The sequence below is a fragment of the Cherax quadricarinatus genome, chromosome 14 (genome assembly GCF_038502225.1).
Source record: "Cherax quadricarinatus isolate ZL_2023a chromosome 14, ASM3850222v1, whole genome shotgun sequence".
NCBI lineage: Eukaryota > Metazoa > Arthropoda > Malacostraca > Decapoda > Parastacidae > Cherax > Cherax quadricarinatus.
This window is the reverse complement of record NC_091305.1, coordinates 605,001-626,366: the sequence shown is the minus strand read 5'-3', so window position 1 is coordinate 626,366 and position 21,366 is coordinate 605,001. Positions and strand designations below refer to the sequence as shown.

At 36.9% G+C, this 21,366-nt stretch overlaps 1 protein-coding gene across 2 annotated transcripts in view; it reads right to left on the bottom strand.

The window, feature by feature from the left end:
• Positions 1-21,366, bottom strand: part of LOC128696274 (fibroblast growth factor receptor 1) — a 223,160-nt gene that overhangs the window by 41,798 nt on the left and 159,996 nt on the right. For both annotated transcript variants that reach the window (XM_070084760.1, XM_070084761.1), the window contains one exon: positions 8,948-9,158. In XM_070084760.1, the coding sequence (XP_069940861.1) occupies positions 8,948-9,158 (211 nt within the window). The remainder of the gene's footprint in view (positions 1-8,947; positions 9,159-21,366) is intronic.

The following is a 21,366-nucleotide window of genomic DNA, read 5'->3' as shown; positions in this document are numbered from 1 at the left end:
CATGAATCAGACATAAGGGACTTAGATTGGATAATAATCAAGGTTCAGAGTTTCAGCCTTAGCAATTGCACAAAATAAAATTTAGAGCAAAAATTGAATAATTATCGCTTGAAGGTTCAGGATCTTGATAACTCGCAGTTCCCTTGAGTAGAGATTTAGCAGAAGTTCAGAAGTCAAGGGTACAGTCAGGATTCTTAGGTGGTAATCAGAATGGGTTTACTGGTAGGCTTTAATCTTCGATAATGATGGCAACCCAACTCTGAGATCAGCAGAAAAGTTTTACGGTAGACATTTTTTTTGGCTTACCCCCTAGTGTAATTTTATTATTATCCTCTTAGTCATTTCTTCTGTCTTATTATTTTTAAACCTACCAACCATTTCTAATTTAAAAAGATTTAAATTTTTCAATTTTACCTACAGCTGTAATAAGGATACAGTAAAACTTTCACTGGTCTTCATCCTGTTGACAATTACTGTTGATGTATCTAGAATATAGAATATTCTTGCTATACATTACCTAAAGCAGTATAGCTGATTATGAAACAAAACGTGCCAAAAAGATTTTAACTAGTATAACAGTTGTTGATACAACAGAAAATTTTCTGGGAAGAAAGATTACTTATACAAGGGAAAACACCGATACATCAACAATCTTCCAAAAAGACACAAATCTAACCAAAGATTTCCTCTTAATACAAGGTTTTTATTGTCCATTAGGGAGTATAATCTTGCGTGACTTATTTCTCCAGTCACTCTCCACTTGCAATGGTCTCATACAGCCCTTGACTCTTCCTCTGAATTAAATGCTCCTCCATTAGTCCTTTTCCTCTTGCCTGGATTAATCTTACATTTTCCATCCCATTTATACTTCCATCTCCTGAGTGATCTTGGCAGTCTATGTCTCTCGCCTGGCCATTCCCACATCCACAGGCCACTTTCACCCTTCCTGGCCACCTCCTTCGGCCACTCGAATCCCTGATTGGTTGGTGTTCCTGAACGGCCGTCTCCGCCAGCCCAGCTCCTGGCCAAACTTCAATCCAGTGCACCTCCTGAGGGCTACAGGCTGTCACGCACATAAACACTCACTACCTCCTCCCCGTCCCCTTATTCCTCTTCCTCCTGAGGTTGAAATGTGGAAAAGCAGGACAATGGCAGGCATAAATATTGTGTTACGAAGAGGGCATGACCGCGCAAATGCGCCTGCGCCCGCACACAAAAAAACGGTGACCGGAAAGAAGGAAAAGCATTTTTTTTACTTAATATTTGCACTTAGTAAAATATAATGTACCTACTTCCTTGTTTTTTGGTATTTCAGTCACTTTCTATAGTTACAGGGAAACATTGCTAGCCCATTGGGCAACTACTCAAATACCTAAAAGTAGCTGTTTCAACCGTGACTGTTAATCATCTCAGGCTTCATTGAGGTACATCTCAGAGTTGTTTGGGTTAGTTCTCTTTAATTCAAGAATTCCTCCCGAGCTGAAATAGTTGATGCTTGCAGGCATGGAAGAATGCCAAAATCATCAACCAAAATACTCCAAAGTGGAATCAGCTGCATTTAAGGTTAACAAAAGCTTGGAGTACTTCTCCATTACCAACTCCAAGAGAATATTCCTTCTGAGTGGGAAGACGACGAGTCATTCAATGAGGCTCTGCAGACTTTCTAGTGACTGTCATCAGAAACAGAGCCAAACTTTGCGTGTGGCCCTTTTTCAAGAATTTATCAAGGACAGAAACAACTCGAATTTCTGTTCAAAATTATCAACCATCAACCACAATTTCCCTATCCGGGCAAAAATACAATTGTATTCAAAAGTAGTCAGTTATGAGTACTGTGAACAATTCAGCAATGAACATTCACCATTCCACTGAATATTTAAAGGTAATCTAATGTAACATTTATTTAACAGATTTAAAAATTTATAAGCAATGAATCATTACTATGAAACTGAATTTCACATATGTGTTCTTTGATACAATACAGACCGAGGATTTCGGCGATTCTAATGGACTGTGCATTTGGCATGTAATAAAACATGATATAGCACTATTGAGTTTTTATGCACTTTCAAAGCGTGGCTACTATAATATTCATATACAGAAGCATAAAGATGATTGGCTCAAATTACATTGTCTTAGAACGGCTTGAGATCACGTTTAAAAACACTGAACTCAAATCTGAAGTTAGTTTTGCTCCATCACGGTGAACGATTTCACAGAGAGCCATCATGGAGAAGAGACACTAGGGAAGCATGATAATTGAACAAGCGAAAAACCTGAAAATTGTGAGGAAAATATGTTTGCGTGACGATATGTGGGCCCCTAGCTCCCTTGTGGGCCCCTAGCTCCCTTGTGGACCCCTAGCTCCCTTGTGGGCCAATAGCTCCCTGGCAGTGCTCCTCTTTCTTAGTATTTGACTGACTCCACTACTACCACTATTACCCCTACCACTACCTCTGATCCTCCTTTCCTTCTTCCTCTCTTGTTCTCGTCAATGTCTGCTGGTCTATATATACTCCCTCCTTCTCTCCTTTTTGTTAGTGTGACTTTGTAAATGGTCCAAGTCGGACCGAAACGTCGTCGTAAGCTCCTCTCTCCTATATGTGGGTTATTAGTTGTAAAGTTCTAGAGGTGGTACCTATATATATATATATATATATATATATATATATATATATATATATATATATATATATATATATATATATATGTCGTGCCGAATATGTAAAACTGGTCAATTAGCAAGAACTCATTTAAATTATTGCATACACAAATTTTCGCTTGTCCTCTATGGCAAGATGAGCGTTGCTATTTAAGCCAAGATCGCAAGTTCTGCCTATTCGGCACGATATATATATATATATATATATATATATATATATATATATATATATATATATATATGTCGTGCCGAATATGCAAAACTGGTCAATTAGCAAGAACTCCTTTAAAATTAAGTCTTTTCTAAAATTTTCTCTTATACGCTTAAAGATACATTTTTTTCATTAAAGTTAATGTAAAAAAAATTAATTTTGCACCAAAAGCAACTTAGAAAACTTACCTAACCTTATCATAACCAGAGCAATTTATTTTAGCCTAACCCAACTAAATATATTTTAGATTTGTTTACAATAATTTAATACTAAACAAACACAGTGAAATATATTTTTTTCGTTAGGTTCAGAATGATTTTGGCGAAATTATTGCATACACAAATTTTCACTTGTCCTGTATGGCAAGATGAGCGTTGCTGTTTAAGCCAAGATCGCAAGTTCTGCCTATTCGGCACGACATATATATACATATATATATATATATATATATATATATATATATATATATATATATACATATATATATATATATATATATATATATATATATATATATATATATATATATATATATATATGCAATAAGATCACAGTAAACAGGTGATTTCAGAATAAGCAACTACTCTGAAAGAATAGAGAAATTCCAAGCGCTTTCGTGACTACTCACATTATCAAGGAACTATGAAAGTAAAGCATCCAAGGAAGCTATATAAGGGGTCTGGCCGGCACCTCACTATCAGATCCCACAACGGTTTAAACACCTGACGCGCGCCGACCCAACTTGGATAGGTCCTTGGCACAACTCACCCCACAAACTATTCTACCCAAGAAATAAGAAATTTTAAAGATTATTTGTCCAGTGTATTATTAAATTCTTCCCAAATTCTATTAATTATATAAATTAGATCCATTTATAATTAATAGAATTTGGGAAGAATTTAATAATACACTGGACAAATAATCTTTAAAATTTCTTATTTCTTGGGTAGAATAGTTTGTGGGGTGAGTTGTGCCAAGGACCTATCCAAGTTGGGTCGGCGCGCGTCAGGTGTTTAAACCGTTGTGGGATCTGATAGTGAGGTGCCGGCCAGACCCCTTATATAGCTTCCTTGGATGCTTTACTTTCATAGTTCCTTGATAATGTGAGTAGTCACGAAAGCGCTTGGAATTTCTCTATTCTTTCAGAGTGGTTGTTTTGCATATATATATATATATATATATATATATATATATATATATATATATATATATATATATATATATATATATATATATATATATATATATATATATATATATTATTGTAATAACGAACGAGTAGTATTGATCAATAACAACACTGGACTCGAACCCATGCTGCTTTGGCCTGCCTCATAGTGGGCGAAAACACATGACGCCCTAATCCACTGAACCATACGATCCTCAAGAGTAGCGCATCCAGCGGAACCGGATGTTGTACTCGCTACCCAGGGACATAGGATGGTGCGGATGACTCTAGGCTAATTTCATTATAGTCCCTGTTTGGTGTGCTAGTACAACGAGCAGTATTTTATATTATTGTAACCACGAACGAGTGGTACTGATCAATGTGTTTTCGCGTCATGTGTTTTCGCCCACCATGAGGCACGCCAAAGCAGCATGGTTAGTGCAGTGTTTATATATATATATATATATATATATATATATATATATATATATATATATATATATATATATATATATATATATATATATATATATATATATATATATATATATATATATATATATATATATATATATATATATGTGTGTGTGTGTGTGTGTGTGTGTGTGTGTGTGTGTGTCGTGCCGAATATATAAAACTGGTCAATTAGCAAGAACTCATTTAAAATTAAGTCCTTTCTGAACTTTTCTCTTATACGTTTGAAGATATATTTTTTCATTAATGTTAATGTAAAAATTTTTAATTTTGCACCAAAAGAATCTTAGAAAACTTATCTAACCTTATTATAACAAGAGCAATTTATTTTAGCCTAACTCAACTAAATATGTTTTAAATACGTTTACAATAATTTAATACTAAAAAAACACAATCAAATATATTTTTTTCGTTAGGTTCAGAATGATTTTGGCGAAATTATTGCATACACAAATTTTCACTTGTCCTATATGGCAAGATGAGCGTTGCTATTTAAGCCAAGATAGCAAGTTCTGTCTATTCGGCACGACATTATATATATATATATATATATATATATATATATATATATATATATATATATATATATATATATATATATATATATATATATATATATATATATATATATATATATATATATATATATATGTCGTGCCGAATATATAAAACTGGTCAATTAGCAAGAACTCATTTAAAATTAAGTTCCTTCTGAAATTTTCTCTTATACGTTTAAGGATATATTTTTTTTCATTAATGTTCATGTAAAAATTTATAATTTTGCATCAAAAGTATCTTAGAAAACTTACCTAACCTTATTATAACAAGAACAATTTATTTTAACCTAACCCAACTAAATATATTTTAGATTTGTTTACAATAATTTAATACCAAACAAACACAGTGAAATATATTTTTTTCGTTAGGTTCAGAATGATTTTGGCGAAATTATTGCATTCACAAATTTTCACTTGTCCTATATGGCAAGATGAGCGTTGCTGTTTAAGCCAAGATCGCAAGTTCTGCCTATTCGGCACGACATATATATATATATATATATATATATATATATATATATATATATATGTATATATATATATATATATATATATATATATATATATATATATATATATATATATATATAGTATATATATATATATATATATATATATATATATATATATATATATATATATATATATATATATATATATAATAGTGTTTTCGGTGTTGTACACTACTGCCTTGTTTGTTTTCCTCCCTGATCGACGCCAGCTTCGACAGGTTAGCCGAGTAATTGCTGGCAGATGTGTTGGACTCTTGAGGAAAAAGGAATTATCTCTTGGAAAAGTTTAAGGGGTGGTAATTTGTGAGTCTCAATTTAGTGTCCAGAGTGTTAACACAAGCAAGCGAAGGAAGGAGTTCGGGGAGAGAAAGTGGTTTGGAGAAGAGATGCTGGTGGAGAGGAGGAAAGGAAGATGTGAGGGAACGGAACAAAGTTGAGGGAGGGAATTAACAAATGTGGGGCAGGAGAAAGTTGCGAATGGGAAGGATCAGGTGTGGAGGGAGGGAAGGAAGAGGCGTGGGAGATGGACGGAACAGATTTGAGGATGAGAAAGTGCAGGTATATGGCAGGGAAGGAGCTGGTGCAGCAGTGAATACTGGGAGGACAGTGAAGTGGTAGGGTACTGCAGTAGGGGGAGGGGGGGAGTCCACGTTAGTTATGGTGACAGAGGTTAGTAGTGAAAATTGGGAATGCAGTAGAAGGGTAAGAGAGGGTAGTAGTTGGGATGGGATGCTGGTGGTAGGGAAAGGAGGATAATTGTGAGGGAAAGTCGTTGGGAGCTGAAGAGGGAGGGCAACAGTAGGAGGAAAAGCAAGTGTGGACAAAGGAAGGGTAAGAGAGAATGTGGGCACTCTCCTGGTTGTTATGTCTCTTTAAACCTGCAGTCTGAGGATTTCCCTCTTTGACTATTTTTTTTAGATTTTTTTATATAACCATGCATGTATGTCTTTCCTCGTCTAGTGACTATTTCAGTGCATGTGGTCCTTGTGTGTCAGCCGGCTTTGATGATTATTTTTACAATGTCCACTCTTTATATTTAAACTGCCGGTACGTTTGTCATTGGCTTGTTCTAAAAGCTAAAAGAACAATGGTACAGCTTCAGAGAGAGAAAGAGAGAAAGAGAGGGAGAGAGAAAGTGAGAGAACGAACGAATGAACTTTATTTGCTAGAAGGTGATGAAGACAAATAGAAAGACTCAAAGGAAGAGCCATAAATGTCCCATGAAGGAGATGAAGAGAAAAACGAGAAGATGGATCTTATATTTAAAAAAAAAAAAGAATGTTAAATAAGAAAGGTCCTGACAATTAGAAAAATATATCGAAAGATGATGAAAAATCGAAGTGAAGGGAGAAATAAGATATCCTCCAATTTTTAAGATCATGCTTTTTCGAACACACACACACACACACACACACACACACACACACACACACATACAAATGACTGTCTTCGCAGCACTTAGCAAGGAAGGTCTCACTCAGTAACTTTATCATGTGGGAAGATCTTGGAGGTAAACATTACGTCCTTCCCTCCCCACCCCCCATCCCACAGAATGTAGGAACCCCAACATTGTTGATTTTCGTGAGACTTCCTGGAGCGTTAACGGTAAACAGTGTGTGAGTGCCTGAAAAAGTATCAGATCCAAGAAAGTGAAGTGTTCTTTTCTTTTCTAAACAGTTAATTTATACATTCTAGGCACTGTTATCCACCTCCAGCTTGTTTCAAAGTCAAATATTAACTATGATAAACCACCCCCAGGATGAGGCCTATATCAGTCAGATAACACTCGTATGCCTATTTACTACAAGTGAAAATGAGCAAGAAGTGATGAAATCTATCCTTACTTCTGGCGGACCCAGAACTGAAAGAAATTACTTTAAGAGAAGAAGCAGAATATAACCTTCGCGTGCATTATATATAATATTTGGACTGCATTACACATTGAATTTACAAGTTGTAAGAATATATTTATAAGTCTGAGAAGATCTATAATCCACTGTAACCGGAACGTCGATGAGTACATTTACAAAGCAACTTGTCACGTCAAATAGACTGACGGAAGTTATAGTAGTTAGGCTTAGGCTCGATTATAGGTGCTTCTGGCACTTTAGTACAACGACGATGATCAAACTGGATGTAAAGTATGCAGTCTGCTTTATGGTCACTTTCTTGAACACTGCTCTAGATTTTCTAATGAGGAATACAGAGATAGACGGTACGTTAAAAATGTCAAATTATGTAAATTATGTAAATTGCTTTGCAAATATCCTGAAACTACTTAAAATGTTATACCATAAGGTACTTTTGTTAACTTTTGGTTTATTGTGAATTCATATGTCCATGCACACCCGCAGTCAGGATTTAAATGGGGGTACACAATAAACTAACAGCTTGGGGGAGGGAGGAAGGGGAGGGGAAAATCTATGCATTTCGAAGCTGCAACCAAAATTATGTTAACTTCTGACGTTCCTTCACTCATTGTTCATGTCTTCTGTCAAAACTACGAATACCAAAGTCGCATTCCATAGAGTCATATGTAGGTTAATATAAGTTTAAATTATAAATATTATGTATGGTTTGACAGGTTAGTCTATATTTATATAATGGTTCCAATTAACACATTTGCTATAGATGTGCATTAGTTTAGCTTTCATATAAGTAAAAACTACACTTGGTATTGCAGTGATTATCTGTTAGTGTTACAAATAAAACTTCGCGATGGTAAGATCCGTATCTGGGCCTAGTCGATGTTTTACTGTGATTATCTTAAGTAATTTGTGCCAAAACAGAATGTAGGATTTCTTAGATATTGTTATTGTTACATACATGGGAGGAGCGCTAAACCAGTAGGGGTCATATAGCACCTGGGAGAATGGGAGGCTTTCAGGAATTCTTAATTACAATTGTGGGTACTAGTTAAACATTACTATTCATGGATACCCACTTTGGTGTCTGGATTATTTTGTGACTAGTTGCAGACGGTGTTGACACGGTGTTGACACGGTGTTGACATGGTGTTGAAACGGTGTTGACACACAAGGGGGCAGGAAGACGTCTCGAAAGATTCCAGAATCATTCATATCTTATGACTGGTGCTTGATGTGACATCGTGTCTGAGTCATGATTACAGATGCAGGATCGAGTCTACCACTCCTCTCAATGAATAACCCACACGGGTTTAACATAACACAAAGTGTATAGTCTCAAAACCGCTCACCTGATGCCGGGGAGTTGTTGATCCAAGGCATAGAATATGTTCTTATTTTCCCTGGATCGAGCGCGACTGCCATTCATTCTCCCCAGGTTTTCTATGATCCCTTGATCACCTTCTCTCCGGATCATCTGAACGCTTCCGGTACTCACCAACAACGTCGAGCTTGACACTGATGGTGGTTACTGGCTTGGTGGAGATGGAACATTCGTAGAACCCAGAATCCGACGGAAGTGGCCGGCGCAGCACCAGCACCCAGTCCCCCGTGGACGGGTCTCGGTGAGCGGAGAACCTGTCGTCATTGGTGAATGTGAAGGAGCTGACCGTCAGTACGTGAAGGTCTCGGTGTCGGATCCACGACACCTGCGGAACAAGCAAGAACTCAGTCAGAAGCAAGCGGTTCATTATTAGCATTTTCAGGTCCCATAACTTTCCCACGGCATCTACAAGTAATGACAACCAGCAAGTGCAGGTCTCCGTGCCAAATGCAAGAGACCTTTCGGAAAAGCTATGCCATGGTCAGAAACCAAGCTTAGACATGTTATAAATGAGGGTTGCTTAATGACTAATTCATGTTAAACGCTAAACCCATTGTGGGACATTTAGCGAACTTCTTATTTGCACTCACCTGCATGTCCCTATAAACGAGGTGAAAAATAATTAAATTGTAGGAATGTGATTCATTTATATTTTCCCGTTTGTATTAGCTATGGTTACTGTATAACTTGTAAAATTATTTATTATCCATTTAATAAGACTGCTGTGTACTCTTAAACTTTCCTGATACATCGCTACGTTTTGTATATGAATACCATCATACATGAGTAATGCATATAATTATACAAACACGTGGAAAGTGTATATACTAACACCCACACATGTGTAATGCATACACATGGGGATGTGTATACATCAACACGCACACACACACACACACATGGGTACTATTATACAAACAAACTCACATATTGACAGTAAATACCTGCACATTCATATGTGGATGGTGTATATTCGATTCAGCATACAATTTATATTGTTAATTTTAAAGCCCACAATTTAAATATTAAAACTGATACTGAATTATTAATCCAATAGGCGGTTCATATGATGATATGCTTATTGATGTGAGCTGAAAATATTTATTTCTCAATTAGAGGCTACCAGCATATAGCAGTTTCCTGATCAGCAGATAATAATTGACCCCACTGTTCACTTCGTAAATATTTTGTCTGAATTTGGTAGCTGTTATTGTTGTTGTTGTTGTTGTTGTTGTTGTTGTTATTGTTGTTATTGTTGTTATTGTTGTTATTGTTGTTGTTGTTGTTGTTGTTGTTGTTGTTGTTGTTGTTTTTAACACGGCCGTTTCCCACCGAGGCTAGGTGATTAATAATAATAATTAATAATAATAATAATAATAATAATAATAATAATTAATAATAATAATAATAATAATACTTTTCTATGTAAGCGCTAAATTCATGAGCGTCAAAGATCGTCTGGAGACTGAGAGGTATTCCAATATATCTGACATTTTAGGGAGGAAACTTTGTACAACGTTTCGGTCCAGGAGCGAACGAAATGTCGTCTGTTTTCTCTGAAACTTTTGGGTTATTTATGAATTGCTCCAGCGACGAGGTAACCAAATGTGATTCGACGAATGGGATGGTAGTTCCAAATACCTTGAATCAAGAGCCAACACTAACGTTAGGACACAATGCCTCAAGGGATACCTGGGATACAAGTTTGTCACCTTATAAGGGTATTTTCAGTGTTAGGAGACTACTTGTGCTCCTATGAGGCAGATTATGAAGGGCTTGAAAGGATAAGGGAAAATTTAAACAATAATTCCCCCCCCCCACCCAAAAAAAAAAAAAATCAGTTGGTTTTCTGAAGTGAAAAGACGTAGGAAAAATACTGGAAATTTAAAAGCAGTTCTGGGAATCTATTAATCTAGCAAATTTTTTGGCAAAATGAGATAAAGATAGAATATAAAGACCCGGAAAGTTAAGTATACATCAGCGATAATGTTAATAAAACTGAAAGGAAGTTTAGGGAGTCAGAAGAATACTCACCCGGCCTCATTCCTCTACCTGAAAGAATGCACCAGGAGCCCCCACCTTCACATTACCAACACATGCCTCTTCGTATCTAACTCATCCTTTCTCCATTTAATACGAACCTCTTCACTCTATAAACCCATCATACACACCAAGTGCCACTACATGTCACTCAAAATCTACTCAACCAAAATTCACTAACTTCACCTCCCAATTCAGTAAGCTCCTCTCGTCCACTTTTTCCTTGAAATCCCCCAAAAACATTAATATTACAGCCCATTAAAGACAAGGTCTTTAAGTTCTGTACACAAATGTTGGCTTAATATCTAGGAAAGCGGGTAATTTAAAACAAAAAAAGAGACATTAACCCAGACAAATGAGCAAAAAAATTTAGCAAAATTAGCGGAGGCAATAACAGACGCACTATTTACCGAGGAATACCAAGTGATAAGAAATAAAAGAAATAAAAAATAAGTGAGTAGTAGCAGCATTAGTTAGAAAATAAAGGTTTTAAGAAACGGAAACACCAGACTGCAGAGGGGTTTGCGGATAATTTTTCAGTTAAAATAATAACAGGGACAAAGATTGTAGCAGTAGTAATCTACCATCATAAAAAAATAAAAGGAAACCGACATAGAATTGCAAGGACAACAGCAAAGCAACTATGAACATTAATGGGAGAGCATCGCGAGTAGGTAATAGTGAGATAAACTTCTGACTCTAACCAGGGAGAATTAGACCGAGAGCACTAACTGTGCAATCGTCTTTCAACTAAATTTATTTTAGTTGCAATGCAGAGTGAAAAAATTATACCCGTATCTCATAACCCCAGCCCTCCATCTAGGCAAAAGGCATAGCTGAACCTCCAACTCTTAAGAAGCAGAAGAGATGCAACTAAACTCCCTGAGGAGACCTAATAATTAAGGTTCAAGGGATCCAGGAGCTGGAGATCAGCACCCTGAGGGCCTCTCAATGGAAGACCCTTGATGCCGGTAAATGGCTCAAGACCCATAGAATTTAATCTATCTTCCCTTTACATAAATAATCCGTACATGAGAAACTGAGATAAATAATTACGTTTCAGTCTCCTGCGTGTGGATTACTTGTTCATTGTTCCAGTCACGGTATTGTGCCTTTTTTATTCTCTGTCTTCTCTTGAACTGAATCTGCCTCTTATTCCCCAGGAGCTTTTTGACCCCTATGGTAAATGCTCCAAGGGACTATAATATAATAATAATGATAACTCACGAAATCGTAATAACATGACTGGAAACAATTCACAAAACGGACGGGGATCGAACCCATGGCGGGTGAGTGCTAAAACTCACAGGCCAGTGCGTTAACCACTTGGCCATCTAGGTTTATTTCTATACACTATAGAGGGGTTAACATGGGCCACCAGTATGACCGCAAATGCAGGTTTTTACAGAGTAATCCAACAACAGCGTGCCCTGTGGCCTGCTCTAGCTCACGTTCTTTCAAAGTTGCCATCATGATTAATGAAATCGTAATAACACGATTTTATACAAATCAGAGAATGGTTGGGGCTCGAACCCATGACAGGTGAGTTCTATAACTCACAGGCCATTGTGCTAACCAAGTTGGATGAATTTTATTAGAGCCAGCTGGCATAGTGGTTAGCGTACTGCCTCGAATTTTAAGACTCACCTGCCACGGGGTTCAAGCCCTCCCCCCAGTTCTAAATAATAATAATAATAACAATCATCAGGAGCGTAAAGTTTTCATGTCCTAATTAGCACGGAGGGTAAAATAACCTGGAAAGTTAATTACCACTTTATGGTTAATAACCCCAAAGGGTTAATAACTGGGAGGGTTATTAACTATGATAGCCCAAGAAAGCCAAGCACCGGGTATATTTCCTCTAAGACCCATAGATCTTCCTTAAGCTACAACCCCACAACAATCGACTAACATCCAAGTACCTATTTACTTCTAGGTAAACAGGACAGCAAGTGTACAGAGACATAGCCGAACGTCTCAGCTCGCTTGACAGTGCGTGTTAATCAGCTCCCAGGTGCACCAAGCCGAGCCCAAACTCCGCTGAAGAAAAACCAATAACAAGATTCTCATTTGTAGCTTAAGAGACGTTGTTTATGTGTAGCAAATGTTTGTGTACAAACACTCAACATCATGAACACGGCCCCCTAAAGAACAATAGTCTTCCTAACTGTTATTTGTTATTGACCCCATAAATTAAGGTTATATTTTTTGTTACTGCTTCCGCCAATTTTAATTCAAAGTATTTCAAACCATTATAAAGCGTATAAATTAATGCATTGCTTGACAGTGTAATTTAAGATGATGGACACCGGTAATAAATGTTCATTACTGATTCTCTAGCAGTGTTCCTAGAGGCACACAACAAATTGTTGACTTCAGATTATTATGTGGTTGTACATACATTCTTTCTGTATATAAGGGTTTATTAATGTTTCAAGAAAATAGACTATGTTTAGGTATCAGAAATCAAGACGACGACGATATTTTCAAAATCGTTTTAATCCTTCTAAATGTTTATTCATTAAATTTAATCTGTAATATGATATTAGTGACTCAGAGGATAATCGTCCCCGCGGCTCGGTTATATATGAAATAAAACAGTCAAAATCAAACCTCGAAGTCACAGTTCACTATGTATTCACGTTTCATGAACTTGCACATCCTCATACACGCAAATTTCAAGTTCACTACACAGAAAGGAAGAATATTTAAAGAGATGGGTAATTCTGAATATATACGCTGAAGAATCTTTGACTGGTGGTGCACAGGTGACGTGCAGTCGTCGTGTAGTCAGCAGATTTTAAAACGTAATATAACAATCAGCAGATTTTAAAACGTAATAAAGCAATCAGCAGATTTTAAAACGTAATATAACAATCAGCAGATTTTAAAACGTAATAAAGTAATCAGCAGATTTTAAAACGTAATATAACAATCAGCAGATTTTAAAACGTAATAAAGTAATCAGCAGATTTTAAAACGTAATATAACAATCAGCAGATTTTAAAACGTAATAAAGCAATAAGCAGATTTTAAAACGTAATATAACAATCAGCATATTTTAAAACGTAATAAAGAAATCAGCAGATTTTAAAACGTAATATAACAATCAGCAGATTTTAAAACGTAATAAAGCAATCAGCAGATTTTAAAACGTAATATAACAATCAGCAGATTTTAAAACGTAATAAAGCAATCAGCAGATTTTAAAACGTAATATAACAATCAGCAGATTTTAAAACGTAATAAAGCAATCAGCAGATTTTAAAACGTAATATAATAATCAGCAGATTTTAAAACGTAATAAAGCAATCAGCAGATAAAACGTTTAACAAACGTAAAATCAGCAGAATAATAATCAGCAGATTTTAAAACGTAATAAAGCAATCAGCAGATTTTAAAACGTAATATAATAATCAGCAGATTTTAAAACGTAATAAAGCAATCAGCAGATTTTAAAACGTAATATAACAATCAGCAGATTTTAAAAGCAATCAGCAGATTTTAAAACGTAATAAAGCAATCAGCAGATTTTAAAACGTAATATAACAATCAGCAGATTTTATAACGTAATAAAGCAATCAGCAGATTTTATAACGTAATATAACAATCAACCAACAGGGAACGAATAATGTGAGTAAATAACTGCTACTACATATAGTCACATTACAAAACATTAAAAATGTGTTAATAATCTTGGCAATACAAAGAGCAATATTTCAGTAACGATTACATTATGAATATGGATTTGTAGTATTTTATGAAAGATTCTTGACGAGTTAGAGGAACTAAACTTGTAGCCACTAACTTTTACTTACTAAACTTGGCAGTTATACTTTATCGCTTAACCCGAAAGAAAATTATGTAAGGAATAAAAGATATCTAAAACTATATTGGGGCAGGGGTGGTAGCACTTGCAGACTCGATTGAGAAGGCCATTGGTGAAATGCCTATGATTTTAAACTGATGGAAGATAGAGGTATGGGTGTGTGTGGGAAACAAGCAGGTTGCAACACTAGGGTTGGAAACAGTAAATGTATAAAAGGCATTCAGCATGAAGTTATAAATAAAGACAATAGAACAGGTCAGCAAACAAAGGGGGACAGCAGAGGGCAGCAAGGGACTAGCTCCCTTAAGGTTTACTATACTAATAGCAGGAGTGTTAGAAATAAGATAGATGAGCTAAGATTAATTGCAAGTGCAGGAAACATAGATATTATTGCTATAACAGAGACCTGGCTCAATCTGAAAGATAGAGAGATGCCCTCTGAATGTCACATACAAGGCTATAAATTATTCCACACTGACAGGGTCAACAGGAAAGGTGGTGGAGTAGCGATGTATGTCAGAGACAATTTAAATTGTTGTGTTAGACAAGATATTAAATTAGAAGCGTCAGCCACTGAATCTGTTTGGTTACAGCTTCTCGAGGGCCGAGAAAAACTAATTTTGGGTGTGATTTACAGGGCCCCAAATCTTGATAGGGAGTGCAGTAAACTTCTATGGGACGAAATTCGTAAGGCATCTACATACGAAAATGTTGTGCTAATGGGAGATTTCAACTATAGACAGATTGACTGGAGCAATTTGACAGGAAATTTAGAGTCGGGTGACTTTCTTGATACGATCCAGGATTGTTTTTTAAAACAGTTTGTGACAGAGCCAACTAGGGGAAATAACCTCCTTGACTTGGTTCTTGCCAGTAGGGAAACACTAATTAATAATCTTGAGGTTAATGATGAGCTTGGGGAGAGTGATCACAAATCACTCAGTTTTAACATATCATGGAATTCCCCTAATAATGGCAATCAAGTCTCCGTCCCTGACTTTCGCTTGGCTGATTTCATAGGACTGAAAAATTACTTAGGTGGGCTGAACTGGAATGACCTGACTAGGGGTCAGGTAGGTGGTGATGGTTGCCGATATGATGCTTTCCAGGGCATAGTTCTAGCTGCTCAGTCAAATTATGTTCCAAATAGGGAAATCAGATCAAACAAAAATGATCCTAAATGGATGAACAATAGATTAAAATATCTGATTGGTCAAAAGAGAGGCATATATAGGCAAATCAAAAGAGGAGAGGGGCAATTAAGAAATCGATATATTCAGTTAAAGAGAGAAATAAAAAAGGGAATTAGAAAAGCAAATAGAGATTATGAGGTTAAAGTTGCAAGAGAATCGAAGACTAACCCAAAAGGATTCTTTCAGGTATACAGAAGTAAGATCAGGGACAAGATAGGCCCACTCAAAAGTTCCTCGGGTCAGCTCACTGACAGTGATAAGGAAATGTGTAGAATTTTTAACACATACTTCCTCTCAGTTTTTACACAGGAGGATACCAGCGATATTCCAGTAATGATAAATTATGTAGAACAGGACGATAATAAACTGTGCACTATTAGGGTCACAAGTGACATGGTCCTTAGGCAAATAGATAAATTAAAACCTAACAAATCCCCAGGCCCTGATGAACTGTATGCAAGGGTTCTAAAGGAATGTAAAGAGGAGCTTAGCACACCTTTGGCTAATCTTTTCAACATATCACTACAAACTGGCATGGTGCCAGATAAGTGGAAAATGGCAAATGTGATACCTATTTTCAAAACAGGTGACAGGTCCTTAGCTTCGAACTATAGACCAATAAACCTAACCTCCATAGTGGGAAAATTTATGGAATCAATAATTGCCGAGGCAGTTCGTAGCCACCTTGAAAAGCATAAATTAATCAACGAATCTCAGCATGGTTTTACAAAGGGGCGTTCCTGCCTTACGAATTTATTAACTTTTTTCACTAAGGTATTTGAGGAGGTAGATCATGGTAATGAATATGATATTGTGTATATGGACTTCAGTAAGGCTTTTGACAGGGTCCCACATCAGAGACTATTGAGGAAAATTAAAGCACATGGAATAGGAGGAGAAATTTTTTCCTGGATAGAGGCATGGTTGACAAATAGGCAGCAGAGAGTTTGCATAAATGGGGAGAAATCAGAGTGGGGAAGCGTCACGAGCGGTGTTCCACAGGGGTCAGTGTTGGGCCCCCTGCTGTTCACAATCTACATAAACGACATAGATGAGGGCATAAAGAGCGACATCGGCAAGTTTGCCGATGACACCAAAATAGGCCGTCGAATTCATTCTGACGAGGACATTCGAGCACTCCAGGAAGATTTGAATAGACTGATGCAGTGGTCGGAGAAGTGGCAGATGCAGTTTAATATAGACAAATGCAAAGTTCTAAATGTTGGACAGGACAATAACCATGCCACATATAAACTAAATAATGTAGATCTTAATATTACGGATTGCGAAAAAGATTTAGGAGTTCTATATTATGGTTTATTACGTTTAAATTCTGTCAGCTACACACTAGTCATTAAGGCTATGTTTTAACTGTTCGCTAACAGTCATGAATAATTTAATCCCTAAGATAAAGAATAAAGTAATTTCTAAGGTTTATATACTAAGAGAGTAATTAATATGCGCCACATGGGGTGTGTGTGCGCGCGCGTGTATTATATATATATATTATATGCAAAACAACCACTGTGAAAGAGAAGTGAAATTCCAAGCGCTTTCGTGACTACTCACGAATGCGCTTGGAATTTCACTACTCTTTCACAGTGGTTGTTTTGCATAATTTAAAATCACCTGTTTACTGTGATCTTATTGCATATATATATGTGGTGCCGAATATGTAAAACTGGTCAATTAGCAAGAACTCATTTAAAATTAAGTCCTTTCTAAAATTTTCTCTTATACGTTTAAAGATATATTTTTTCATTAATGTTGATGTAAAAATTTATAGTTTTGCACCAAAAGGAACTTGGAAAACTTAGCTAACCTTATTATAAGGTTAGGTTAGGTGAAGATTAGCCGGTATTCTCCCGGCCCGGGCCTTTTCCAAGTGGTGGCCCGGCCTTGGCTCCCTCTTTAGGGAGTGTCTGAGACCTAAGTCTCCCATGGGAGGAGGCACAAGTACCTCCTCATCTTTGGGACCAACTGTCCCCAGGCCTAGCCACAAGCTAGGCCTGGGGGCAGTGTGACTTTGTCAATGGTCCAAGTCGGACCGAAACGTCGTCGTAAGCTTCTGTCTTTTATGTGCGGGTTATTTGAGTATCGTTCCAGTCACGGTATTGTGCCTTTTTGTTATTTATTTTAGGCCTCTCTGGTCTGCCATCCCCGCCCCAAGGGGGCAAATGGGAATGACAGTCTTATGAGCTAAAGGCTCGGGCTCAGGCACCTACCCTACCCTAGAAGGGTTAGGCATGGTGTCGATCTTATTATAACAAGCGCAATTTATTTTAGCCTAACCCAACTAAATATATTTTAGATTTGTTTACAATAATTTAATACTAAACAAACAGTGAAATATATTTTTTTTCGTTAGGTTCAGAGTGATTTTGGCGAAATTATTGCATACACAAATTTTCACTTGTCCTATATGGCAAGATGAGCGTTGCTATTTAAGCCAAGATCGCAAGTTCTGCCTATTAGGCACGACATATATATATATATATATATATATATATATATATATATATATATATATATATATATATATATATATATATATATATATATATATATATATATATATATATGTCGTTCCGAATATGTAAAACTGGTCAATTAGTAAGAACTCATTTAAAATTAAGTCATTTCTAAAATTTTCTCTTATACGTTTAAAGATATATTTTTTTCATTAATGTTAATGTAAAAAATTTTAATTTTGCTCCAAAAGAACCTTAGAAAACTTACCTAACCTTATTATAACAAGAACAATTTATTTTAGCCTAACTCAACTAAATATATTTTAGATTTGTTTACAGTAATTTAATACTAAACAAACACAATGAAATATATTTTTTTCTTTAGGTTCAGAATGATTTTGGCGAAATTATTGCATACACAAATTTTCGCTTGTCCTATATGGCAAGATGAGCGTTGCTATCTAAGCCAAGATGGCAAGTTCTGCCTATTCGGCACGACATATATATATATATATATATATATATATATATATATATATATATATGTTCGAATGCAACAGGTGAATGAGAATTTGGGTTGATGGACAACTGTACTGTAAACTATATGTAAAGTATAAAGTGACGCTAAATTCCTGCAGACCTCGTAAAAGAACTGAAATTATTTTGCTCATAAAACTTAGGCGCTGTTCCGAAAATGTGCAAAGTAGTATTTTGTGGGTAAAATGAAACCCTAATTTTAGCTTCAAGCTTTCATAAAAGATATAAAACTGAGTTTATATGTGATGAAAACAATATTAGAGATGCTTTCAGTGGCCACGATAGCGAATAACGGCGGATATACACCGAGAGGTACATTTCTTTTAGTGTGTATAATATACATACTGAGAGATTAAAATGTGAGAGGAATGTTAGTTCTCTTTCGTAACACGAGCTTTGTCTCTTGTGGTTATTATTCAGTTATGTGGTAATATACTAGTTGTTCGTGGTTCATGGCTCCCGAGACCCAGTCTCGGTCCAAGTCTTCTAATTACAAAAGGAAATGTTACGGGAATAAGATGTATTAAGGCACGCGGGAAAACTGAAGTTTGTAGTGAATGGAAGTAGAGGTTTTTAAGACTTTCTTGATATCTTACGTGTTTGTAGGACCAGCAGGTGGTGATTACTGTGATATGTAGTGAGTGTGTCTTGGACTGGGAGGAGACATGTGTGTTACAGGGGTCAGAGGAGGAAGAGGTGTGTAATAAAGGAGGAAGAGGAAGTGAGGGTGGTTGTTGTGGTAGTGGAGGAGAAGTAGGAGCAGAAGTAGGAGAGGCATTGAAAAGATGAGTGAGAGTGGGGACGAGAGAGAGAGAAAGGGGATGTGAGTGTTAAATTGAGAAGGAGGCAGAAGGGGTCAAGGAATTTTTGAGTACCAGAGAGGGGAGGGTAGAGAAGAGTGTGATAATGCAAGTAAGGGAAATAAAAAAACGGGGATAGGAAGGTAGACTGAAAAAAAAATGGCAGGGAGAGGGGAAAACTGGAAAGGGGAGAGAGGTGTGAAGAGAGCAGCATGCATATGAGGGGATTTTTCTTTATGTAAGGAGCCTTCAAGATTAGTGCTTGAAGTTGGTGAGAGACTCTTGATCCAAGCAGTTAGAACTATTCCCCACTTTTTATTCTAGGGTCAGACCTGATTACATTACATTCCTCCGACTCGGTATGACCCTTTGGGGTTTAGTGCTTCTCCAGTAGTTCAGTAGTAAATGTAATTGCACAACACATTGTGAAGATTCTAGAACCCTTCACCCTTCCATTCACCCGATCCCTTCACCCCTCCCTTCACCCACTTAATTCACCCACTTCCTTCACCCACTCCCTTCTCTCACTAACTATCCATCTGTATACCTATTATATTCTTGTTCTTTCTGCTTCCAGTCCTCTTCCAGTTACGTCCCTACTGTTTCCTTCAGTTTTCTTTTTCCCGCTTTCTGCCATTCTATACTTTCCTCTTCATTACCCTACCTTTCCCTCTAATTTCTCCCCTTCCTCCACTTCCTTTCCCAATCCTCTCCTTCCTCTTCCTTTTACTTCCCCGTCTCTTCCCTCATTGGCTTTTAGGCTGGCTGACATTTAAATGCCTCTGGACTTTTAATTTTAACTGACTTGTCAGAGGGCAGTGGAAGGGTGAGTCAAGCAAGGGCAGTGGAAGGGTGAGTCAGGTAAGGGCAGTGGAAGGGTGAGTCAAGCAAGGGCAGTGGAAGGGTGAGTCAGGTAAGGGCAGTAGAAGGGTGAGTCAGGAAAGGGCAGTAGAAGGGTGAGTCAGGTAAGGGCAGTAGAAGGGTGAGTCAGGTAAGGGCAGTAGAAGGGTGAGTCAGGTAAGGGCAGTTGAAGGGTGAGTCAAGTAAGGGCAGTAGAAGGGTGAGTCGGGTAAGGGCAGTAGAAGGGTGAGTCAGGTAAGGGAAGTAGAAGGGTGAGTCAAGTAAGGGCAGTAGAAGGGTGAGTCGGGTAAGGGCAGTAGAAGGGTGAGTCAGGTAAGGGCAGTAGAAGGGTGAGTCAGGTAAGGGCAGTAGAAGGGTGAGTCAGGTAAGGGCAGTAGAAGGGTGAGTCAGGTAAGGGCAGTAGAAGGGTGAGTCAGGTAAGGGCAGTAGAAGGGTGAGTCAGGTAAAGGCAGTAGAAGGGTGAGTCAGGTAAGGGCAGCAGCAACAAACCTTTTTCTTGCTAAAAGATTAATTAGTGGCCCTTATACACTTATATATGAATGTATGTCTGAAATAAAATCACCGTTAGCAGGTGATATCACAATATCCAAAATAACCACAGTGAAAAAATAATGTAATTTCAAGCACATTCGTGATTTCTCACATTATCAAGGGAAATTCACAAAAGCGCCTTTAATTCCACTATTTTTATATTTCACTGTGGTTATTTTGCATACCGTGATATCACCTGTTTACTGTGAAAACTATATAATATATATATATATGTCGTGCCGAATATGTAAAACTGGTCAATTAGCAAGAA